Raw genomic sequence first — 25,766 nt, forward strand, 5'->3', positions numbered from 1 at the left:
TCAGCCCTCACCCCGCGGGGACACAACCGGGAGGCCTCGCAGGTGCCCCGGGAAGCCCCGGACCCTCGGGGGCGGCGCTGCCCGCCCAGCCCGTGATCAGCAACGAGAAGCCGCGACGGCACCTGGAGGCGGCTCCGCCCTAGTCCCAGGAAGGGAGAGACCGGCGGGGCGGGAGGGGAGCGGCCGGATCCGGCGGGACGGGACGGGACGGGACGGGACGGGGCTGCCGCCCCTCAGAGGCCACGCGACTCCGCGGGCAGCGGCCATGGCTTTCGGGAAGGCTCCGAAGGACCCTTTCGGCACCGCCGTGGGCAGCCTGGTCGGTGAGTAACGAGGGGGCGCCGCGTCCCGCCCTGCCCCGCAGCCCGCCTCAGGGCAGCCGGGGGGGCGCCGTTTCCCGCCTCGCTGCCGGCGCCGTGAGGGGCGCGGCGGGACGGCGCCTCCCCGCTCTTCCCGCCCGGCCCGGCGCTGCTCGGCGGCGCTCGGGGTCCCTGGCCGGCTGTACGGCGGCTCCCCTTGGCCTTTCAGACCGGGCGACCTACGGAGCGCTGCAGACGGAAGAGTGGGGACAGTTCATGCACATCTGCGACGTGATCAATGCCACGGAGGAGGGGTGAGCGGGGCGGGGGGCCGTGGGCGCGGGGTGGGGGCATCCCGGTGTCAGAGGGACCGGCAGCGCCGCGGCCCCTTCTCCCGCGGGAAAGGAGCGCGGCCGGTTTCTCGTCTCGGAGGTAGCACCAGCGTTGCTCCAGGGCAGGGCAAAATCGAGCCGGGGGCTTCCGACGCACATGTGAAGGGACCAAAACGAACTAGCAGCGGGGAGCGGGTGTCTCTCGTTCCTAGGGAAGGGTCTTGCCTGTCCCAGTGCCGCTGGCTCAGCCGTCAGGACTTGTGGGGAATTAGGCTGGCAGGCTCTTCCCCATAGACGAGGGCTGGAGGAAGGCCCTAACGTAGGTTTCTCGCCCGAGTCTGGTGTGTTTTGTATAACCTGTACCGCTTGTCAGGCTGAACAAGTGCTCTGCAAAGCCCAGCCTGGAAAAAGACCTTGAGCATTTGTTTGCCTACGGCACTGTTTAAAACTGTGTGGTTTTAACTTAATCAAAGTTCCCCACTGTGCGATTTCTCAGCCAACCTACATCACAGCAGGCATGATGAAGGGGTGGCTGGGTTTCTGTTCGGTGGGCTCTGTCGTATCAAGGCATGAACCTAGGGCTTCCCAGGACAGAGGTGGCCTCTTGCACTGAACAGCCACGTTCTGGTTTGCTCAGCCACTTGCTGCTTTGTACTTCCTTGTTCTCACCTAAAAAGTGGGAGAAGGACATTTTTTCTCATGTAAGATCAGCTTCAGCATTGCATTGCAAGAGCTCGCTGCTAGCACCGGCATAGTTTAACACCAACTGGAGAGCTTTGCCAGGAGAATGAGGTATGCCTTAGTTTCTGCACAAGTATCTTTTTTTTTTTTTATATCGACTTTTCCTTCCTTTCATTTTTTTGGATCCCACACTCTCAGCTGTGGCTCTTAGACTTTGGGAGGTCAGTAGTAACTCCCTTCAAGTCGTTGCCATAAGCAACAGCATGCTTTGACCCTCAGCGTTAGTTTTTACGTGGAGCTTCTATGTAACAGAGCTTTTTTTAATAAACTATTTCCTCTTGTGCACAGCTTACGCTCACGGAGGAACTCCTTATAACTTCCTCTTGGGCAACTACTACTAGTCACAGTCTGTAACAGGATACTATGAACAGCAGAACTGCTGCATCTAATTAGGCAAATGGTTATTTTAATGCAATATCCAGCTCTTGACCAGAGCGTTTCCAGATGCTTCAGCGAGAGAAGCAAGAAGCAGGAGTGCAATAGTAGTAGTACAGCATTCTGCAAGGGGAAGTTTTCTTCTCTGCTCTCATGCTCCCATCCATCGCTTGATGTTCTGGTATGACTGGCTATGGCATAGGATTAAGAAAAATAGAGAATTCCCTTCCTTTTTTTCTGATGAAGTACAACATTTCAAACCGAAAAGTGCAGCGATGGTAAATACCCATTCAATTTCATTGGCTTTAAAATATTTTCAACAAAGATTTCTCTTTTTCTTATTGGAACATTGTAGTTGTGCCTATTGCTCCATCTTAGATTCTAGAGAGATCCTAAAGAGACTTCTTGTTTTTGTTGATCACGAGCCATGAGCAAGCCCTAATAATTGTGCAGTATAGGTAGCCCATATTAATCAGGCAAAATTGTTTCCCACATGTGATAAGCCTGATGCCATCTTCCACCCTTTTACTCCTACATAGATAGTTAAAAGATATGGGGTGTATATATATAGAGAGAGAGAAATCAAAATGACTGAGCTAGAAATGCCACTATCTCTGGGGTGGAATGGGTTGTCCATCCATACATGGTAATTACTCAGATGAGTTAGAAGCATCCTGCAATTAACATTGGAAGTTAGCCAAGACACCCCTACTCCTCACAGCACTCCCAGGAGAATATTTTTTAATTGCATCACACATGAAAAATAGGTACCAGTCAGCTCTTGATACAGCTGGCGATTGCTGTTCCCTTTCATAGCAATAACAGCTAGATAAGTAAATGCATTGTATGACAGTGAAATAATATCATTTTGGAGGAGACTTTGCAGAAGAGAATAACTTTATTTCCCTGCACAAGTCTCTGGAGTAATGCAGTCTGCAATAACAAACCTGATTCACTGCTTTGTTGCTCTAGCTCAATGCTGAAGTGATTTTGCTGAAATCAGTGGGGCAATTGCTCTAGTTTTATGTGGGTGTAAATACAGGGATTAATTTGGTCCTGTATTTTTGGCTCTTGGATGAAGATACAAGCTAGAAAAACCGTCTGAACTTCACTGCTAACTTCTTCTACTTAATTTCTTGTCACAGGCCGAAAGATGCAGTTAAAGCACTAAAGAAAAAGCTTTCAAAAAACTGTAACCATAAGGAGATCAGGCTTACCCTGTCTGTAAGTACAGCTGTATTTATATTAATTAGACACTAAGAAGGAAAACATTTTAAACGATAAGGTGGCATGCAAATTATCACTGACACAACTCTCCAGGATGTTTTCTGTCTTTGTTGTTTGTGTGTACAGCACTACCGCAGTGCAGATCAGATGGTCTACTGGCATTCCATGGAGTCCTGGATGACATGAATTCCTAAATGTATTGTTGTGTTTTGGGGTTGTTTTTTTTTTTAAACTTCTTGTACAAGCAGCATAGTTCTTATTTACTCCAGTGACTGTCCCTCTGTGAGTGCCCCACCTGGCCGTGAAAGGTTGGGGTGTTAGATAAAAGCTATGTTTGACCCTTCTGTTACCTTGTGGCGCTGATCTTAGTTAAACAGCATGGTATGCAGCACGGTGGGAAGTGCCGTGCCTGTTCGTAAAGGTGAGCGTTACCACGTATAAATGAGAAACTTGAATGAAGGGGTAACAGTGGCGAGTTAAGCAAGGCAGCAAGACACAGGGTAAATCACGTGAGATGCAGATGTTATGACTAAAGGTTGGAGTGGCTGGGAATATCCTCGTTTGAGATAACGTGGCCTCCAGAATCTGTCAGTGTTTCTGACCTACCCCACAGTTTGAGGAGGTGTTGAGATTTCAGTCAGTTGCAGATTTACTACACTGATAATGCAGGCAGTAGCTGGAAGTTCCTAACGCTGTCCTAAGTCGAGAGTTCCCGACTTGAATTGCCATTGACTAACAACAGTGCAACTGTGAGAAGAATCGTACCATTCGTGTTTTAAGTTGTTGGGGTTTTGTGTCTTCCACCGCTTGTCTAGAAGTGTTTTCTTCACAGTTTCATTTTTTGAGGTTGTAGAAGCCTGTCTGCATTACACTGAGTACTATTACTCATGGGCTTGGTATTTGTTGTGCAAAATCATTATTTATATCAATATGTGCTGAGAAGTGATTAAGGAAGATAGGTGATGGATAGTGTCAAATTGTAGGTCATTTAGCAATTGCCCAAGTGTCTCCTGACAAGTTAGAGATGCAGATAAATGTGTTAAACATACCAATGTATACCTTCAGCTCACTCCGTTTCCGCGCTTCTTTCCTGGCTTCCTCCTCCACTGTCTCATGAGTCACCTTTTTGTGTATTCTGTGTGTTTGCATAACAGAAACACTTGGTTTCCGCTGTAATTGCAATCCCTCTATCAGATCTTCTTTCTTTCTCCTACGGCCTTTGTGCACCTAGGTCCCTTTCTGAATACCTGATACAGTCAACTGGAGTTATGATAACCCAGTGCTTAGATTTAGGAGCCTTTCCTTGGGTATTTACTCTGCAGATATACCCAAGGTGACACCATAGCTTAGCTCTGAAGAACATAGAAGTGGGAGAAGGATCTTGATTTGGGTGTAACCAAGGAAGAGCTTTAGCACATTGACCTGGAAGCTCATTGCATGTGCTCGCAGATGGAGTGCGTACCGGGTTTCAGTTGTGCTTGTAGTTCCACGCTTTCTCACAGTCTCTTTACCATTCCAGGCCCTTTTCTCCATGTCTGATCTCACCCGCTCACCTGTAGGCATGTAACTGTCCCTGCCAGGCAATCGCATCCTTCTGGCCCAGCTTCTGTTTCTGACTGCAGGTTTCTTTCTCTCTGAATTCCTTTATTTTTTTTAAAATCAATAGCCTTTCCTCTAACTCCCTGTCTTCCTGCCGTTGTTCGTATGCAAGGTCTTCCGCCTTTTGCCTCTCCCTCTGCCCGTGGCTCCTTTCTGTTTGCTGGTTTTCTACCGGTACTGCCATCAGTTTAGCATGTGTAAATCCTTTCCTTTGACCTCATCGCTGATCGTGTATGACTCTTATCTCCTTTGTTCCCAAATCAGGCTTTCTATGTGTTATATCTTCTGCTTTTATGTTCTTGATTGCCTTAATGAAATTGTTCCTGTTTCACATTTTGAAATGTGTAGACTGGAACAGCAAATCATTGCAAATGGAAAAACAGAAATAATTTTCGATTTCTGAAACCCGAGCCCCACACCCTCCCCATGCAACTCTTAAAAATTGTTTTTCTTTCAAATTTCTACAAAAATAAGGGCTATTTTTTGATGAAGTGTAAGTTATTGCCTGCATTTCCTGCAGTAAATGTGGTCCTCTGCCTTTTGAGACTCTACATCAAATTGTCTCTCCTGACTACATTAGATACAACTAAGAAGGCACCAGATCTACAAATCACTTTTCTTTTGAAATGTACTTTGATCCACTTTTATTTACTCAGCCTTGAATTCTGGAATTTGATCTTTCTAATGAAGCTGCTTAAGGAGCTTATTCCCAGAGAATACACATGGGTGAAATGTGAACGTCTTCATCTGAAGTAGCACGACTGCATGTGTTAGCCCTGATCCTGTCATTGAGATGTGTTTAATCTGAACAATGTCTTCCTCCCCCTGGCTCACAGATGCTTATTTATTTAGTTGGAGGAAGAGGGGTGAGTGCTAGCTGTACGGTGTGTTGGCTATGGCTTGACTTCATGTACTCTGATCTACTGAAGTTACCTGGTGCTTGTGAAGTCACGTGGATCGAGGTGTATGTGTGTCAGGCCATGAAGTTGCTTCATGCACAGTCTTTGATAAAGCCATGTGATCAGGCTTGGCGGTGGGGATTTTGCAATCAGTGAAGAGGATTAGAACTCTTAGGCAGGAATCCAGCAAAGTGTGTATGTGTTATTTGACTTCTTATTACTACTAGACTTTGGATACGTAAACTGTGTTTACGTAGTGAATGCTGAGACATCTGTGCAGCTGTCTCTGTAGATCTCCGTTGGTTTTGTGAAGCATTTACTGCAGTGCTCCTGTTCTGAAAAGTCTTAGGAACTGAAGAACACGTGGGGAAAGTGGTTTGAGTGTCCCTCTCTGCGCCTGTGTCCGCACACACACACTCTTCATACAAAGCAGTGAGCAGACATTTAAGATGGAGTTATTGTTTCATTTCTGCATTACGTTGTTGGAAGATATTTTACAGGAAGTAATTGGTTGGATTTCAATTTTGGAGTTTGGGGTTTTTTGCTTTTGGCTTTTTTCTGGTTTTCCTTTTAATATTCTGTAAGTTTTCAGGTGTAAAAACAAAACAAACAACAACAACAACAAAAAAACAAATTAGTGTGGCAAATGTGGCCTTCAGATTTTCCTTTGTTAAATAAACATTTCACAAAGCAGAGGATCTAAAATACAAAAACATGAGAGAGCCCTCCAGTTCATCAATCAAAAAAGTCCTAGTCAATTTTATTACACTTTATGGTATATATGGGCAAAGAGGAAAAGAAAAGGACATTGGGTGGGAGCAAAATAAATCCATATTTCACTGTTTTTATATATATATATATATATATATATACCCCTTAAAAATTCCAGGACGTCTGAAAAATTAATATTTTTGAAATGCAGAATCTTGGTCAACATAGCCACTACACTGTAATTGATGAATGGCAGCTGAAAAAGCTGCTTGTACAGGTTTCTTCTAAATGTTGGCACTTGGAAATATTGTCTTGCTGTTCAAAAACTCTACTGGGTAGACATCAGTATATATTTGGTAGAGTGTAATCCTGGAGTTGGATTAATGACTTGTTCCCTTTGAGTCAAAAGTATGAAGCAGCAAACTGTTCATCTGTGTTTTCTTGCATTCACCTTAAGTCTGAGGAGTATCCATCACAAACTACATCCACTCATTACAGCTTTAGGGACCATATCTGGCTGGTTTAGGTGAGCAGATGGTCCTACTGAATTCTGAGTGAGGTATCTGTTGATAAGGAATGTAGTTGACATTTTGTTATACCTAACAGCTTCTCCCCTTTTTGTTTCCACCTTACAGTTTGTCTTCACCTCTTTTCAGCTGCCTTTCATCTTTTTAGCTTTGTGTTGCTGTCAGGTGAAGCAGAGGGCTTTGGTTGTGCATTTTGCTCCCCTTTTCACTCATCTGAATGTCTGGTATTAGCTAGCCTGGAACATAGCAGCTCTGTTGATTCCAACAGTTCTCAGGTCCTTCCTGTCATTTAGAGGAAGCTTAACGGCTTGGTTGAAGTTGCTTGGACAGTTCTGTTATTGAAACATGGCTTCGCTAAAGGCAAGTTGTGCCTGACAAATGTGGCTGCTTTTTACAAGGGGGTTACAGCAGTGGTGGGTAAGGGAAGAGCAGCTGATGTCACCTGCCTGGACTTGGGCAAAGCATTTGACACTGTCCTGCACAACATCCTTGTCTCTAAACTGGAGAGACAGAGATTTGATGAATGGACCACTCGGTGGATCAGGAATTGGCTGGATGGTCGCACTCAGAGTCACATGGTCAACAGCTCCATGTCTGAGTGGAGACCAGTGACGACTGGTGTTCCTCAGGGGTCGATATTGGGACCGGTGCTGCTTAACGTCGTTGTCAGCGATGAGGACAGGGGCATCGAGTGCAGCCTCAGCAGGTTCGCCAACACCAAGCTGAGAGGTGCGGTTGGCACACTGGAGGGAAGGGAGGCCATCCAGAGGGACGAGGGTGGAGAGGTGGGCCTGGGCAAACTTCATGAAGTTCCACAAGGCCAAGGGCAAGGTCCTGCCCCTGGGTCGGGCCAATCCCAAGCACAGATACAGGCTGGGAGATGAGCGGATCCAGAGCAGCCCTGGGGAGGGTGACTCGGGGGTGCTGGTGGATGACAGACTGAGCGTGACCCAGCAACGTGCGCTGGCAGCTCAGAAAGCCAGTGGCATCCTGGGCTGCACCAAGAGCAGTGTGTGGGCAGCAGGTTGAGGGGGGTGATTCTCCCCCTCTGCTCTGCTCTGGTGAGACCCCCCCCTGCAGGGCTGCGTCCAGCTCTGGGGCTCCCAGCACAAGACAGACATAGATCTGCTCGAGCGGGTCCAGAGGAGAGTCATGAAGATGCTCAGGGGGCTGGAGGAGCTCCCTGCGAGGACAGGCTGGGAGAGTTGGGGGTGTTCAGCCTGGAGGAGAGAAGGCTCCAGGGAGACCTTATAGTGGCCTTCCAGTGCTTGCGGGGGGGGGACTCGTTATCAGGGAGTGTGGTGGTAGGATGAGGGGTAATGGTTTCAAACTGAAAGAGAGGAGATTTAGATTAGATATTGGGAAGAAATTATTCACTACAAGGGTGGTGAGACACGGGCACAGGTTGTCCAGAGCAGCTGTGGCTGCCCCCTCCCTGGCAGTGCTCAAGGCCAGGCTGGATGGGGCTGGGAGCAACCTGGTCTGGTGGGAGGTGTCCCTGCCCATGGCAGGGGAGTGGAACTGGATGGTCTGTGAGGTCCTTCCAACCCAAACCATCCTGTGATTCTATTGAGATTCCATTGTGCGACGTGGAGCAGTGGTTCACTTGGCCACCTTGGATCTGTTCATTCCAGTGGAATTGCTGGGGAAGGTGAACACTTATTTGCAATGATAAATTTAAATTCTAATGAAAGGTGTTACTAGCATGGAAGTGGCTTGTTCATGAATGGTCCAGTTAAAAATAATTGAATCAAATTCTTCGTTTTCTTACACCAGCTTAGTTTTGCTCTAAGTGAGTGGGCTGTACTGGCATAATTGAGCAGAGGATCTAGCCCATTAGTTCAGTACTTTCATTCAGAGGGTAAATATTCAGTCCCTTAAGTAGGGAATTAATAATAGGGAGTAGCATACCAAATTTCCCATGCACTGGGTTGAAAATGTTTTACAGACCATCTTTGAAGTACTGCACAGGCAAATGACTGGGCTTATTAGCATATGTTTCATGTACACTTTCAAATGAAAAATAATGATTCGAGCCAAGATTTTTTTGTAATTATCTCTCAGTTAGTTTTTTGCACAGCAGTCTGCCAGGGTCTCTTTGTTCTATCCTGTTTTCATTTCAGCAATATATTTTTCTGCTGGTCTTAAACCTGTTTTCCCATAAGTTCCTTATCACTCTGGGAGAAAAATCCCCAAGTCCTGAGGCTAGAAAATGAGCTACTAAAGTGATTTCAACTTAGTCAAATATAGTCTGCTCTGAATAGGAAAGTATATTTAACTTTTATCAAAATTACAATAGCATCTCTTAAAATCTTTGTATGCTTTTGAGAATATATCCTGTCGCATGATTTAGGGGAAGTTTTGTCTCAAAACCCATGAAATTTTGCAGACTTCTGTTAATTTCTACCCTTTGATTTCACCTTTCCATCTTCCCTCTTAAATTGGGAAGGAAAGTAAAGATACGGTTGAAGAGCAAAAAGCACGAGAGTGACCATTTTTCTCTACGTGGGGCATCGTAGTCCTATGGTCAGTCTCCAGCTCTGAGCCAGGCCAGATGAGTTCTGTTCCTGATTCTGCACCTGATCTGACTGACCCCAGTTTCCTGTCAAGGCTTGTATTGACCTGGTTGCAGGTGACTGGGGTGTAGCGACAGCTTTTGATACCTCTTTTGTAAAATGGGAATTGTAGGCAGCCACCTCCAGGTGTACCAGGAGAAGTATCTCGTCGTTATCGCACACTGCGATATTTGATAGGGTGGACATGTTGCTTGCAGGGATCCTACTCTGAGCATTCCAAGCAGAGTTTTGGAAGTAGACTTTTTTCATGAAGATGAATCTGATAATTGGAACAATTCAGCTATTCTGTTTCAAATCAATGTGACCTTTAAAACGCATGGAGAAATTGTACTCAGAGTTGTTGCATTTGTTCTTTTCTCTTTTTTCATTAGTCTCTCACTTACAGGGCAGATTAGAAGAGAGGCATTTAGTAATCTTATTTTCTTCTTTTGTAGAGCTCTTCAGAATCTGTCAGACCAGGGTACCAATGTGCTAGGCAGTGAACTAATTCTGTAAAATAAACCTGTACAAGTCATTTTTTTTAAGCTATGGACAGATTTCATGCTGTTAAGGTACTGCATGTTCAGTGACTGCTATGACAAAGAAACAAGTGTGACCATAGTTCTCTGTTAAAAATAGCATAACTCCAGCTAACGCATCTCATTTTGTATTGCGTAGGTGTAACGGCGCGCACAGTGAGCTGCTGTTTCCCTGTGGTAACCTCATCAGACATTCTAGTGAGATAGCTGGGAATAATCTGTTCCTATCCATTTGTACTCCTCCCCATAACACCCTGGAACAAATTAAACAAAAGGAAACAAAAGCAGTCAAGTTGGCTTTTTTTTTTCCCTAGTATCTGTGTAACAGAAGCTTTTTGTGTGTGCAGCTGCTTGACATGTGTATAGAGAACTGTGGCCCGAGGTTCCAGTCTTTAGTTGTGAAGAAAGATTTCTGTAAAGACAAGCTGGTGAAGCTGCTGAATCCAAGATACAATCTGCCGATTGACATGCAGGAGAAAATCTTGACCTTTATCATGGTAAGTCTAGAGTCAAGAGTGTTGGTGTCTCTGCTATATGGTAAACCTTTAATGATGCAGCCCGTTTCTGTACGGTAACATACTCATGGGAACCTCTTCCTAAAGCAGACTTTATTCTTGCTGCTCCTGCTTCATGCTGGAATGACAAATGGAGAGACCTGGAAAACTGTCAACGTCTGCCTTTTGTATTCCCTTCCCAGTCTGTGTGTGTGCTCCCTCTGTGGTTGCACTTAGCAAGCAGGACAAGAGGTAACTTGGGAGCCTTCGTGGTTCCTGCTGCTTTGAATGGAGTCAGCTGGACCGGATGGAGGGAATGACCTGCCTTTAGGACCACCTGTTTTGGAAGTGCTTGTCTGACCCACTGACTGTCCGTTTCTGTGACTGTTACTGTTCCTGTTATTTCAAAACTAGACGTGGGCCCGAGGCTTCCAAGGAATGGTGGATGTGAGCGAAGTAAAAGAAGTTTATCTAGAATTGCTGAAGAAAGGAGTGGAGTTTCCATCTTCTGACGCCAGCAGAGGGGGACCTAAGGTGGGAATGCACACGGATACGTCATTAACCATTGTAAATCACAAACAGGATGAGTTAGTTGTATGAGCTCTGTAGACAAAGAAGGCGTGTTTGTTTTGTTTTATTTAAATGCTCCAGGGCAGAATATGACCAACCTACTTAAGCACGTGAGCAAGAATCTGTTTCAGTTATAACAGCTAAGATAACAACAAAGAAACCTGACCTTTATAATAGTCTATTTTATTTCAAACCACAGATTAGTGGGGATGTTCTCAAAAAGGAAGCATCTCTCTCTTGAGACTTTCAAAGTCTGTAAAGGATTTGGGGATGCTGTTCACCTCAAGACGAATGAGAGCTGTGTGCTCCAAACTTGTGAGCTTCTGAAAGTCTCAACTAAAACGAGTAAGATTTTCACAAAAACACGTACTGTTCAGAACATGAGCATTATCGATCTTTAAAATTAAACCAAGAGAGGTAGAAGTACATAAGAAAAGACTGTTGTCTATATATCTCTCCAGCTGTTTGCGCAGCCTGTAAACAGTAAATGTTATTTAAGCATATGTCATGGATAGCTTTGTGTAGCATCTAGGACATTAAATATAAGCATGGCTTGAGCATTGGACATCAGCTGAAAATACAGTACATGTTTTAAAGCCGTTCTTTCCAGATTTTATTTTTTCTATTAGAACAGTTTTCACCAGAGTGTTGGGAAGTGTGAAAGCCATCCACCACTGAGTGGAACCTTGCAATTACAGAATTAAATGTCTATAATCAGTGCAGACAGGAATGATTCAGATTTATCCTGAGTTTGATTTGATGATTGAATAGTGGAGTGCACAAAAGTACTGGAAGGTTGTTTGAACAAGCTGTGTGGAGAATGCTCTCGATAGACAATAGGTTTTTTTTTCTTCACCAGGTGCAGTAGAGACAATTCTGTCTACCACATGTATGTGCCAATTAAAATCAGTGGCAGTCAGTTTAGCTGTCGGTTCAAATGCAATGCAATGAAAGCTTCCTGCGAACGAAGGGTTCCAGCTTTTTGATCCCGAAGGCCTTTGTAGTTCATCTTCTGCAGAGACCTGGATTTAACCCTCCAGCCTTTCCGCTGCTTCCAAGTGGGATCACGTTCTAAACTGTCCGCTGTAAAATTGCAGTGGCACTTTGAGAAGGACTCTTGGCTTTAGATGGCTTAAGAGCTCAAGGAGCTAGCCTGTTCTTAGCCATTCCCACTTTGTCCTGTGATGGAATTTACTTGCAAACCTGTTTAAAAGATATCTGAATTTCAAGCCTCGTTTCATGATAAAATAGCCATTACATTTATTCTTGTAAATAGACCTTGCTCAACAAATTCCCTGGGAGCATTGATTATGAGCAAGCTGACGCCCAGTTGTCTACTCTGACAAAGATGTTTTGTAGCCTTCTCATCTGGATGTCAGCTTCAGTTCTTTTGTTAAACCCAAGCTCTGCTCTTTTGTCTTTCCACAGACTTCATCTCAGCCTTCTGCAAGGTCATCACCATCTTCTGCTAATCCTGCAAAGCGTTCTTCACTGCCTCTGCCCACAGGCCCAACATTGTTGTTGACTCCTGAGCAGGTGCAGTACTACAGGTTTAGAGGAGGGTGGTCCACTCGGAATGTACTGTGAGTGTGTGATTTCAGCAGCCTGGGTGCCTAGACCGCTGGAAGGGACTGTCAGTTCCAGTGGCTTAGCGCTATATTCATGGTTTTAGGTTCATTCTCCTGAAGATGTTTTATATGGTGGTTTGCCAAGCAAAGGAGGCAGAAGTGAGTTCAATAAATGCCAGGCTGTGCCCCAGCCAGAAAGTGTAATCGCTTACTCAAGCATGAGGTTATCTGATGATGCCTTACAATGTTGTTGAGCACGTTGATAAAAGTTGCTTCAAAGATAAGTGAGAAAGCCGAATGCTTTTGCGTAAGGCTTGTGTGAAGAGATTATTCTAAAAAGCAGGAAGGAAAGGAAAGGACAGTTCACTTCTACTTCTCCTTCGCCTGTAGGTAACTAAAAAGAGTAACAGTCACATCAGTGAGAAGGATTAACTGTAAGGAAAACAAGGGTATATCAGACTTGGATCTTAGTTTGATTGCACATGTGAAAGCTGAGCTGATTCCATTCATTTTCACGGCATGTCACCGGAGTAAAATAATGCTAATTAGGCCCGTATTATACCTAATGGGGGAGAAAGTATGTATTAGAGGTAAGAATTGTTCTGCTCACTCTGTTCACCTACACAACGTTCTGTCCTGTTGAACTCAACAGGTTGGGAAACTGTACAGTGAGCTCGATATGGCAAAAATGAATGTGAGAGTCATGTCATCAATATTAAAAGAAAATGTTCCTGGCTCTGAAAATCCGGATGATATGAATCTTTTACAGGTATGTGATAATTCATTGCTAGGTTATATTGGTTTGGTCAAAGTTGAATTTAAAGTATGTTGTATCCTTTCTTTTAACATCTGGATTCAGATTGCCAAATGGAATCCAACAACAGGTTTCCATCTCTGGTTTTGCTCAGCTTTCTGTTGTCTCCTTCACCTTCCCCTGACATCTAGATAGTCAGGAAAGGACAATACAGCTTGCAATGCAGATTTAAGCTTTAGGGAATTCCAGGGGCAAAGGAATTTCATAATGGAGCGTTCTCTGTTAAGCATGTTCTGTCAAACAGCCCTGAGAACATTCCAGTTGAACGCAGTTGCCTTGTGGGAAAACAGATGATGACACAGGCTCGCTCTCATATCCGTCTTGGAGTTTTCAGTGCTCTTTATTATTACCAGTACCTTAAAGGCAGACTGAAGGCCAGTGGAGAATATGAAGCATTTGTTTTATGTGCATGACCCCAAAGATTGGGAACTTGCTGCGCTATAGATGAATCACGTGCTCTTAAAGTGTAGCCTGAAGGAAGTGTATTGCAATAGTCTAGTTTAGATTTGACAGTGAACATGGAGGCATTCTTTCTGTGATGTCATTTCTTCTACTTGTGCTGTATTTCCTATTTTAAAAATTAAACATGCAGTATTACTTTAGCATTTTGGTAACGTCCACTATGTCACTGGATGTTTTTCTGTTTCGTATTGTCTGCAAGAACTTTAATAGCTTTTATCACATCCTTCTGTTTCTAAACTTACCTCTGAACTTCTGTGGTGAGGAAGCATTCTTGGTTATTTGTCAGCATTAAATGTGTTGGAGAACTGATCTAATTTTGGCAAGCCTTCAGCGTGCTTCTGTTGCCCAGTGGAGAATTTTTCCTTTGCCAGGAGCCCTTATTGGGTGCTGTTCGGGTGCCTTCAAGGTCGTGCTGTTCAGCTGTGCCCATTGATGGGTTGATTCACAACTGAAGATGAGATACAGAGAGGTAGCGGGGGTTTGCCACTGTCTCTCATCTTTTATGACAGGCAGCACTGCTGATCTGGGGGAACCAGAGTGGAGACAGTCACAATCTCCTGGTGGCTTTTGCCCCCCTGGAAATTCCCCGCGTCTCCAACAGTATCTCTTTTGCAGAGATTTGTGGAGCTACAAGTCCAAGGAGGAAGGGCCTGCGAAGCAAGGGTCTGAGCAGAGCAGACTTCAAACACTGGCAAAGAGCTGTTGCAGTAGCCTGCAGAGGGCTTGCTGTGCCTGCGCTGAAGGATGGCGTGTAGGTTGTTCCAGCCACGGGCACCACCTCAGCAGCTGAGCTCTGGCTGGTCTATGCACAATACTTTGCTCCGGTAGTGCTGCTGTCACCAGGGAGGTTGCCAAGGTGCAAACTGGCCCTGATGATTTAACCAGCTAGTGAAAGACACCCGAGGTAGGAGAGTGCACTGGTTGAATACACTTGGCCACCTCTTGAATACACTTGGCCACCTCTGTCCGGTCCACGACAAGTGTTTCTGGTTGTGAAACAGGAAAAGTGTGTCTTTCATTTCCTGTCTCCTGCTGTGGCCCTTCTGCATGTGGGTGCACGGATTAGGTTGCCCACAGTAAACCAGTGGATTCTTCTTGACACGCCCAGTCATAAAATTGTTGGCAAAAGTTCGAGGACAGGGTGTGGAGTTGCCATTTGTGGGAGAGTGACTGAAAACTCATTCCTTCTATGTTAATTTCACTGTTGCTCTTTCTGTTCTTTTCCCCTGTGCGCCGAGTGGTATAAAGCATCAAGCAAGGCTAGCTTGTTGCTTTAACGATGTTTAATGTTTCCTTTTGTTTGTGGCTCTACCTGGATTGCTTGGATTAGGCTTTCGTTGTCAGAACAGAATCCTTTATTAATAGAGCTGCTTGTTTAGGAGTGAGTTGGAGACGTTAATTTCAGTCCTGATTATCTGGAGTCTCTCAATAAAAACTGTAACAGGGTGAACTTCATCAGTGCAACGTATTTTCAGTTCTGTAGCTTCATTAGTGGCAAGGCTCCTCCCCTTCTCCACCCTGTTTTGGGCAAAGCTTAAGATAGCAGATCTCACTGGAAATACTGTGCTGACCAGTAACAATAGTTACAGAATAGCTAAAACTCAGTATCGGCCAAGAAGAGCAGCAGCAAACTTTTGTACTGGATAGTGAGCAGACATACTTGATGGACATGCAGGGATTTGGGGCCAGATCATCAGCTGGTGAGAATTAGCACAAATTCATTGGAATCACTGGTGACTGTTACGCCTTCATTGTAAAACTCCAGTTTTCAAAACATAAGAGCGCATAGCTCACTGCGGGAAGGAGCAAAGCCTAGCAAATCCCTGCCTGAAATGTGGCTCAATTTCCTTCTCTGTTGAATATTGATATTTGCAAAGGAGCTAGGCTGCCTGTGTAATGGTGCCATAAGAAATACAGGCTTTTAAATGTGGATCAGGTAGTAAAGTGTGGAGTTGGAGAGGTTTTAAATTTAATTACAGACATTAAACTAAATACATTGTTGTGTGTTTTATCCTGGGCTGTGAAGATACAGTACTGAAAGACACAGTACTCTGTAATCCTTATGCAGATTTAGCAAAGGCATGCAAAATTTCTTTTTACATAAATAGAATTATATATTTACGTGAAGTATATGTTTTTTTTGAGGAAAAAATCAGATCAACTTTGAAAATAATGCCGGAGCCATTTCTGAATAGCAGTGTGCAAACAGAGTAATTTTCCTCCTCCTTTTTTTCCCTGTACGCAGAGCCAGCCAACATTTGCAAATGCGCTGGGGGCGGGGGGGGGGGAACATTGACTGAGTTGAAGTTCCTGTTGCTAAAGAATTTGTTTCTTTGAGCATGCAAAATCTGCAGTGGAGAGGAACAGAAATAAACGTATCTTCCATTTCAACTGTCAACAGTGCAAAACTCTACTCAGTAAACTGTCACAGCGCCCTATGAGCGGGCCCTGCTAGGTTTGTGTGACTTTCTCAAAAAGGGCGTAGCTTGAGCGCATCCAAACTTCCCCACTTGGAGGAACAGTTGGAGCTAGAGACACGTCACAGAGCCCTTCTGTCCTTTAGACCAGCATTGTCTTTCCTGCAAGCGGACATTGGACAGGATCACATCATTACATCTGTGTGAAGTATCCTGCTGAGTTTAATCAGCTTCAAACAGGATCAGATTTGCTCTGCATCACCTAGAGGGGTCATCGTTATTTTGCAAGTTGTGATTTAGATTTGAGAGACAGATCGCGTCTTTAGAAGTAAAGGTGGGTCAAGCGGTAGGGACTGGGCAGAGTGCTGGCTGTGGTGATGGTTGTTGTCAGCCTGCCTCGCAGAGATCAAAGACGTGAAAATTACGCTATTTGCGATGTTTGGCGCGCGTGCAGTCTGTGTAAATTAAGGAGAGTTACCTGTGAGTCTGCAGTGCTCAAGTGTCTTGTCATTCTTCTCCAGAACTGACAGACTGGGAGACCACAGTGACGATTTGTGGGGTTTTTTTTTAATTCTTCTTCTCCTGCCTCAAGCAGAAACTGTACAAGACCTGTCGGATGATGCAGGAGAGGATCATGGAATTGTTGGTGACAGTGGAGAATGAAGATGTGATAGTTGAGTTAATACAAGTAAATGAAGATCTGAATAATGTCCTCCTGGGACATGAAAGGTACGTACAGGGCCTCTCTCCCCACAGGTGGTATCCTGACTGAATAAGCACACTCCATGGACACAGATGGTCCCTCCGTCTAACACTGATTCTCCACAAGGAGGCAGACTTTGTTCTTAAATCCAGAAAAGAAACATGATTGCGAAAAGAGAAAATAATGTATTTGCCTTCTCCTAAACACTTCGGAAACTATTCATAAAGGTCGGTAGAAATCCATTAGAACGGAGTAAAACAAGTTAACAGCATAGACAGGAAATCTGATGGGGGCACACAAACAAAAATCATTTTGGAATCTGATGTTCCTTTTTGGCAGCGCACAGTGAATTTGTCATCAGTCTGCTACAAACCCTACAAAGGCGATGGTCTTTATCACTGTTAAGCGTATATGCTATCAGGGAAGAATACTTGTTCTCCTTTCTAAACAACTTTGACAGCTTTACTGCAGAAATCGGCCATGGAATGGCATTCTGCCTCATTGCATGCTTAAGGGAGTCGCTTGCTTTTCTCAGCTGGGTTGAAACACGCTGTTCTACTTGTCTCACAGCTGAAAATGTTTCTTTCTTTCACACATGGAAGCACCGCAGTGCTCGTGTTGGCATCCTGTGTATTTGTCTGTTATGTCAGTGGTAGCATGACTAGATACTAGCAAAACTGAAATTAATTTTAAGCTCAAAATTCCAGTGTTATCCCACAAAATAGCACGTGACTATGCTCATGGAGAGTATTCTGGTTTAATAGGAACTAGCTTTCTGTGTTGCAGTTGATCTCCTTCATGGCTAAGAAATGTTCTAGAAATCATTCTGTATTGAGTGCAATGGTTCATGATTAAATTTAGCAGATTTAGAGAATTGGGTCATCTTTTTAATCCTGTTCTGAATGCTGCACTGGAAATATCACTAATTCCTCTAAGTGTCATGGAACGAACTTTGGGCCTAATCTTGACAACATTTAGTTTTGCATTTATCCTTAAATCTTATGACTACAGCAGTGTTGGCGTATTTTACAGTAACTGCCTTGAAAGAATCGTGTGCTCATTTCTTGCTTTTCATTTTAGTAAAGCAAAAATAAAATTCTGCTCAGCTTCTGTAAGTCTGCTGAAGTCAGATGTGGGCTTACATTTCTGTTACAACTGATGAGCATACGAAATAAAAGACCAAGAACCTCTTGCTCTGTGAATAGTAGCTTGTGGGTATAATTCAACAAATTCCTTATGAAAGCCTCACCTGGTGATTGAAGGAGCAATTAATTGGCCATTGCAAAACTGGACCGAAAACTACTGTGTTTAGTACTATAACGTTACAGTTGGGATGTAAGGGGCGTTCCTGGGCGCAGATGCGTTGCACGTCAGAGTTAAGTATCAAAATGTATTTGGTTAATGTTTGCTGCGGAAGATTTGTTCTTTGGAATTCCCCCTGCGATGTGTAAAGGACTAACTGATTTTAACTAGCTGCATCGGGCTCATACCATGGGTATAGTTTGAAGACAAGTCATGCTGCATTCTCTGTTTCTGATTATTAGAGTCCAAATTAAATCGGGAGCAATCACCATTGCGCAGTGAACTGGCCTCCTGTGTGTAACGATGACTCCCTCTAGTGGCTCTAGCAATTTTGCCGTTCTCCCTGTATTTCAGATATTTTTACGTTCTGCAGTTGGAAAGATGGTTTTGTTTTGTTTTTGTTTTGTTTTCTTCTCCCTGCCTGTATACTGTCTTTATGGGGCTCACCGGTATGGTAACCCTAACTAGCAAATGCAGTTGTATAGACAGCCTCATGTCCGTAGCACTTGGGGCTCTTGCTTCTGAAGCGGACTGACCTTATGGATGCTGAATATCACTTGACTGGGTCTCCTCTGGACCCCACGCAGCCCTGTCGTGAGCCCTAGTACATAAATATTTATGCAGGTGGATTGTTTGTTTGTTTGTTTTTAAGTTGTTTCAAACGCCTGAACTAATGAGAGGGCTGTGCACCAGCATAGCAAGTGGTTTGTCCTGGGATGACATGAGGGAATGTGGGGACCTCTGAGGACAGAAGGCTTCCTGCAACCCAGTTGGAAGAGTGTTCTGGTCGGCGGGAGCCAGATTTGGCACAGTGCGTGTTTGTAGCTGCCTATTTGGCATGAATGGAGTCAAACTTTGTTGTCAGCTCTGCCTCAGCTTTGTTTTGGAAGAAACAGGTGGCCGTCTCCAAACGTGAGCCCAAGAACAAACTAACTGGTGTTAGTGTAGGTGGTGAGAGGACCGCGGTGCTGGAGAAGAGAGTCAAATTGCTGGTGTGGAGAGAAGTGCCTCAGAGAAAAGCACTGTACTGCTTGTTTGGCACCTCTGGAGTCTTGATAATCAAACTTTGATTATCGCTAATTTGATAGTCTTATGGATGACATCACAGAAATGTGAGAATGAACATTTCACTCTACATCTTCAACAGGTTCTCTCGAAACAGAGTTCGTTTTTTGGAGAATCAGAGAATACAACGTGAACGCACAGAGGTGAGTGATTGATTATAGATGAACTCGTGAACTGCAGGACTGTAAACATTCCTTTTTCTATGCATTGCGAAAAATACACTTTTGATATATGCAGAGTTTTATTCTCTAGTTGAGAGGTACAGGAGACAACAGGCTGATACTGCTCTTACTGATTTTTCTAAAGTCTGACTTGCAGAATTTCATGCGAATTCATGTAACTAAAGTAGCAAATAATGTCAAATCTAAGATGGAAGCTTGGACAGGAAAAATGAGAGATCGATCTGTCCAAATGCTTGTTTATTACCTCTACAGCTCAGCACTATTATCTGCCGTAAACTAAATGAGGAACCATAATGTTTCTTTTCATTTGTTCTCTGTTAAGCATTTATAGGCTGAAATACTATTACACCATCAGAATTCACTATTACTGATGGGTTTTTTCTGAGTCAAAGCTTTTTCTGAATTGTGAATAATGGCTTGTAGCAAATCTTTAATGACTATGCTTTATTGATTGATAATTATAGTTGTTAATTATATTGCCCAAAGTAGTTTTGCACATGTTTCAGCTTCTGCTAGGCCATAATTGCGTAGTCATCTAAGACTCAGTATGAAAATGACTGCATTGTGCGTGCTGAAATACAGCTGTCAGTTACTAAAAAAAGGTAGAAGACAATCTTGTTTTCCTTGAAGAGCCACTGTTACTGCATCCTGGTTTTGTCAGTGGATGTTCTTGCTTGATGGATGCACTGTTGGATTAGTTACTAGTCCAAATGGTTCAGTCTGTGCGTTTTTATATTTTTCAGGAGTCTCCAAGTTTAAAATGCCTCATCCTTTAGGTAGTTTTAATCTGCTGTGATCAAACCCATACAATTCAAGCCTGTGGTTTTACTAAAGTCTTTGGTTGGCTACATTTTGAATTCTAACACACCTACAGGAGAAACAAAGGGAACCCTTTTCTGTGTCCTAGGAAACGCTGTTGTGATTCTGATTTTTTTCAGTCCTGTTTTGGATAGGAAAAGTTCAATCTCCTGAGTATGTATCAAATCTCCACAACACAAATAAGTAGTATGAAGATAATTGTAGAGGATCAATCAGAAGATCGGTATCAAACCTGTATCTAAAACAACTCACGATTGTTTTTTACAATTGAGTCTGTTCTGTTTCCTACTTCAGAATTGTTTTCATTACGTTTTTGACATAGCAACCTTGCTGAAACTGATCTTTTCTGGAAAGCATGTTTTGTTTCATTAGCTATCTTTCACCCCAATAATAATAATCCTGGTCTTCTCGTAGATGCCAAATTTTAATATGATTTTAAAAGTTTATATTCTGAGAAAAATAGCAATTTCCTTAAAACTGTACAAGTTCCTTTAAAAAAAAAAAAACAGACGAACAAACCAAAACAAAAACCACCAAACAACTTTATTCCTTTTCAAATGTTAAGCTGTACAGGAAACAGCCATCTGCTCCTTCAAGTGACCTACTTGACCTCTCTGTAGATTCTCCATCTCCCGTGTCAACAGTGGTGCAAACTGACTCTGCAGTGTCGCCTTCAGGCCTTAGTAAGTGATGAATGCACATTTCCCTTGCAATCTGGTTTCCTAAAGCAAACCAAGAGTTTAGTGGAGGAATCAAGAAATTTCTTGTAAGAAAGAAGACAAAGATACTCCTTAACTTAAAGGATGTTCCTTACATCTCCTTAAAAGGAGAATTGACATGTGTACATAGAAAAAAATGAAAGATAGTGTAAGGTTCCCTGTAGTTTGTTTTCACTGGAAGCAGTAATCTTTTCTCCCCCTTCATGTAAATTTGAACAGTAGAACATGCTGTTTGCTATTGCAATGAAGCCTGTGAAACAGTCTGGTAGTGCTTGTTCTGAAGGCTTGGAAGAAAGAAACACAGATACGCTTTTCTCACTCCTTGGTGCCCCAAATTTTTCCAGGAGGCTCGTGGTGTTAGAAATGGTTCATTCTGAAAGACACTCATCTCCTTTAACTTTAGACTACTTTCATAGTCAGAGGAGTGAGTAAAGCTCCTGACTTTGATACCCTGAATTACTGTTTGCAGAAGCCCCTCCTTTATCCGCTCTAGGGGAGTCTGTGTACTGACCTTAAAGGTGTGAATGTCCCCCCAGGAATAAATGCCTATAGTTCCATTTTAGTCTTTTAGAAATAGTGAATTTTAAATGGTGTCTACCATGTACAGCACTGCTGATGTTGTTCTGACATTTTAAGGAGATAAATATGTTGCACCTAAAACCTTCTCAGAGACATTAAAATTCTGCCTTTCATGTGATAAACAGCAATTTGTTTCAGACTCTTTATATGCCTTCCAAACAAAATTTCACCCTTTCATGTTCACAGTACAAGTAACTAACATTTGCTTAATGAGGTTTAAATGATCATTAATTATTACTTTGAATTTCAGATTGCATATCTGTACACCCTGAAGATAAAAAGAGGCATCATCCATCCATTTATCCACAGCTGGATTTAGTAACTACTACAAAAGCTCAGCAATTCCTGTGAGTAATCTCTTATCAAGAAATGGTAGCAGATAACAGATCTTCAGAACTATTAGTACTCTGTAATTCATCCAATGAGTTTATAGAAAGCTCTGAGAACACAGATTTTTCTACTTCTGCATGTTAGTCCAGTAAAACAAGTGAAAACTACCTGTGTGCTGGACATTGCTTGACGTGCTTAAGCATACACTACTCCTGCAGCGCTGTTTAGTCATAGACATAAATTTACGTCAGCAGTCAAAACGCACTGGAGATACGACTTTCTGCTTGAGTGTGGTCAGCGCTGCAGCGGGCAGGAGAAACAGATGAGCTGTACGGGTCGATAAGGGTTTGGGATGGGGGAGGTGACCTTGGAGGTTCCTTTCATGTGAAGGGGAACCTGGCCCGCCGGCCCCTGCTGCTCTCAGTTGGGACATAAGTTAAAGACGCACCAGCAAGAAAATAATGTAACAGTCAGAGTATACGGGTTTGATAATTTCTCGGTTACTTTCACACCCTTTCCTAGATTTGCCACTGAAGCGCAAAACAACGGTGTGAGCAGCCCAGCTGGACATTCGTACAGCAATGTGAGTGACGTTCCTGCTCAGAATAGTCATTCTCTGCTGGCAGCTGTCAAAATGAGAACTGTTTGGGTTTAGCCCCACTGCTAGCCAAATGGGATACAAAGATCTGTCAGGTGGCCCCTCTCCATACATCGGGGAACACTCCGTGTTTGGAGCCCAGGCCAGCTTTCCTCTTGATACCACAGATGCTAATACAAAAGCTTATTTTCTTGGGTCCAGCACAATTTCAGGGGAGTTTGCAGAAAGCAGTTGCTGTATTATTTGTGTTTAATCTGTTGCTGTGTGAAGCAAGCTGAGATCTCCTCTGCTGCCATTACTCTGGTCTGGTTTCCATCTGAAATAAGACATTAAAAAAAAATCCAAAAAACCACTTAAAACCAAAGTACAGTGTAGGACGAATGGCACATGCTGCAGACAAAACACCCGTGACAGAAGGAATGCAGAGGCTCTGAAGGGGCTTTGAGGTAACGTTATGAATTTGCATGCGGTTTGGTGGTAGGCAGTATGAAAGAGAAAAGAGGAGAAGCAGCCCCCGGACACACAGGCATATTCCCTCTTTTAAACCACAAGGGAAAGCAGGTATCTGTGTTGTGAGTACTGCTGTCTTTTGGGTCTGTGCAGTGTAACAGATTGCACTGAAGTAAAGCATACAAACGTGCTCTAGGTAACACTAAAAGATGTTTTGAACTCTGTGTGCATAATAGAGATGAACTAGATTGGCAGCTGTTGACCTTAGAACTCACTTGTCATAGTCCGAGAGCCTAAAGATAAGGCCGCAGTTGCATGAGTGAAGTCAAACCAGTTCTCACAGAACAATCTGTTTACGCGCTGTTTTGTTTGATGTCCTTAGTTGGCAACTCTTTTGAGCCCAGTGCCTCTGAATCCAGTAAATCTGCAGACTGGACCTACGACGTCATTAAACAGACCGTCACCAGCAGGTAACAAATACTGCAGACCGCCTGACCTCCACGGAGGTGTAGTTTTGTTGTTGGACCTTGAGGGCTTGACGTAACGGCTGTTAGAGACCAGCAGCAGCAACAAGCATGGACAAAATCTCATTGCTCATGGCTTCTCTTAGGCGCATCCGTCCATTTTGGCGTTAAAGCAACTAGGCACATAGGAGATAAGCTGCTGCTTTCAGGAAAGTACAAGAAAGTAACATGCAGTAAGCACGCTTTTCGTTTACACTTAAATCTGGATTTATCTGCCTGTCTTTATTCTTCAGCTGCATCAAAGAACAAGTCACAGTCGCCTCGTTACTATGAGATAATGGAATTTGATCCCTTGGCTCCCACTGAGTAAGTAACTTTTAAAATAAATAATATATGGTTTTCTTGGATGTCAAAGGCAAGAAGGCTTCTGAGATGGCTTTTTCTTCTGAGTGAGAAAACAGACCACGCTATTTAGACTGAGTTAGCTGACCAGCTGGATCGCTAATGTAAATGAGAGTGTGGCTGCATTTTTTTACATTTTCTTCCACTATTTCTGGCATAACCAGTGAAGGAATAAACGCCTGTAATGTGTTCTGTAAAAATCGTAGAGGAATGCTATGTCAGAAGGGACCTACTGAAATCCTGTCCGGTGATGTATAAAGGGGAATAACACGTGGTAAGGGTCCTGGTGGAGAAGCTGATTGACACTGCAACACAGGTAGTTCTGGAGCAAGATAATCAGAGTAATTCCTGTTCACAGCAATTGTGAGTTTTAAGAATGTTTGTTCTACTGCTTATCAAGAAAATCCTCAATTTAAATATAAGCTACAAAAGGGAATGGATGTGGGACTCTCCAGAGGGCCGAGTAATCAGACAGAAAACTAACACAAAACTAAATGGATGGCAGAACTCTCCTTTCTACCAGGAAATTGCAAAAAAAATTGTCATCTACACAAAACTTATTTCTGAGGAACCATTGAATTCTGAGGTAGTGAAACCTCAATGAAGCTTTATTCATTTTTTTCCAACTAGTGCAATAATTGCATGCCGCATGGTATGCTCGCCATTTGCCTTTTGCAGTCCTGTTCCCAAACTTATTTCATCAAAAGTGCCGATGTCCAGAGATACCTCATTAAATGTGTCATCACAGATGTGCCACAGGATTGGCTCTTGGTTTCCATGGAAACCTGGGCATCCTGTGACTGATGCTACTTCGTTAGGCAAACGCTATAAACATGTTGGTGCTTGGGCAGGATTTCATTAGTGCGTTTTGTTAAAATGAAACAGCTGTGATGTGGGAGTCACCCTGTTCTTCTTGCAGAGCTGTTTATGAAGACATTGATGGCGTGCTGAAGACAGCTGATAAAAAGAATACAGAATGTTGAAGGTGGAGGTGAACTCATTTACTGGACACGTTATTCTCTGATGCTGGTCCTGTGCAGTGCTTCCTATAATGTACGAGTGAATAACAGGGCAGGATTTGTGTTTTGACACAACACAGTAAGTGCTGGAATACGAAGCTGTGTGGAAGTTGAAGTTACTTGGATCCACACCTTGCAATTTGTCCGAAGTGTTCAACTGTGCGTTCTTCAAGGTGACTTGTACGATTGTTTTTAAAGTATTTTTAGGGCCTTTAAAATACGATTTCCAAATTCACCTGCGTATGAAGTAACACTTGCCACCTGACACAAGCAAACAAAAAGGACTCCTGCAACCATAGGAGAAACCTTTTCTTCCAGGTTAACTCCTCCTTTGTATTGCTTTACCCCTTTATGCAGCAAACAAAGCGGAACATTATGTTTACAGAAACTGCAGAATCCAGTTTCTCTTTTGGCCTCATTGCTGTCTGTGTAACCTCCCTAGAAATCTGTAAGGGGATTTTGGTATGTAGGACTCTTCTAAAATCAGGCCTCTTGATAATATAGTTGGATTTTTGTCTTGGTAAGAACCTGAGCTGGGACATGAGGTGCTGTCATCCACGATTAACAGAACAGAAAACCCCTGCTTGTTCCTGTGGCGTTGTTGCTTTTTTTACTCCATAAATACTGGAGGGGGATCGATCATTTCTTTCAATGTTCCTGCCCTGCAGAGAGTGCTGTTCTGGTGAAGGAAAAAAATTATCATCTACAATGCAGATGAGCAACAGTTATCCGTTTGTTTTAGTCAGGTTGTTTCACCCTGTTAATAACAGTTTTATCTTGTAATCACTGAAGTGCCTTATCTGTTTTAATACTGAGTGTAAAATGTGCACTTTAACAGGTATAGTTCTCTGAATTTATAATTGATATAAAATTTGAGAACTTAGTTCATGTTCCTAGCTGATAAGCTAATTTTTTGTGAATACTGCATTTTAAATGTTCATTATGTTAACTGTTTAAGCGGTAAGAAGTTCCCAGTTGGTTTTGTGACTTTTGTAGCATAAAATT

At 43.4% G+C, this 25,766-nt stretch overlaps 1 protein-coding gene across 1 annotated transcript; it reads left to right on the forward strand.

Moving 5' to 3' along the window:
• Positions 1 to 265: 265 nt before the first annotated feature.
• Positions 266 to 24,725, forward strand: TOM1L1 (target of myb1 like 1 membrane trafficking protein). Its single transcript, XM_086473467.1, has 15 exons — positions 266 to 323; positions 529 to 613; positions 2,893 to 2,971; positions 10,152 to 10,301; positions 10,713 to 10,832; positions 12,297 to 12,404; positions 13,089 to 13,205; positions 16,725 to 16,858; positions 19,282 to 19,342; positions 20,766 to 20,883; positions 21,749 to 21,845; positions 22,351 to 22,411; positions 23,259 to 23,346; positions 23,634 to 23,706; positions 24,662 to 24,725. The coding sequence occupies exons 1-15, from the start codon at positions 266 to 268 to the stop codon at positions 24,723 to 24,725; spliced, it is 1,413 nt and encodes a 470-aa protein (XP_086329593.1).
• Positions 24,726 to 25,766: the final 1,041 nt, after the last annotated feature.

This window comes from Leptosomus discolor, chromosome 15 (assembly GCF_034619465.1).
Source record: "Leptosomus discolor isolate bLepDis1 chromosome 15, bLepDis1.hap2, whole genome shotgun sequence".
Classification (NCBI taxonomy): Eukaryota; Metazoa; Chordata; class Aves; order Leptosomiformes; family Leptosomidae; genus Leptosomus; species Leptosomus discolor.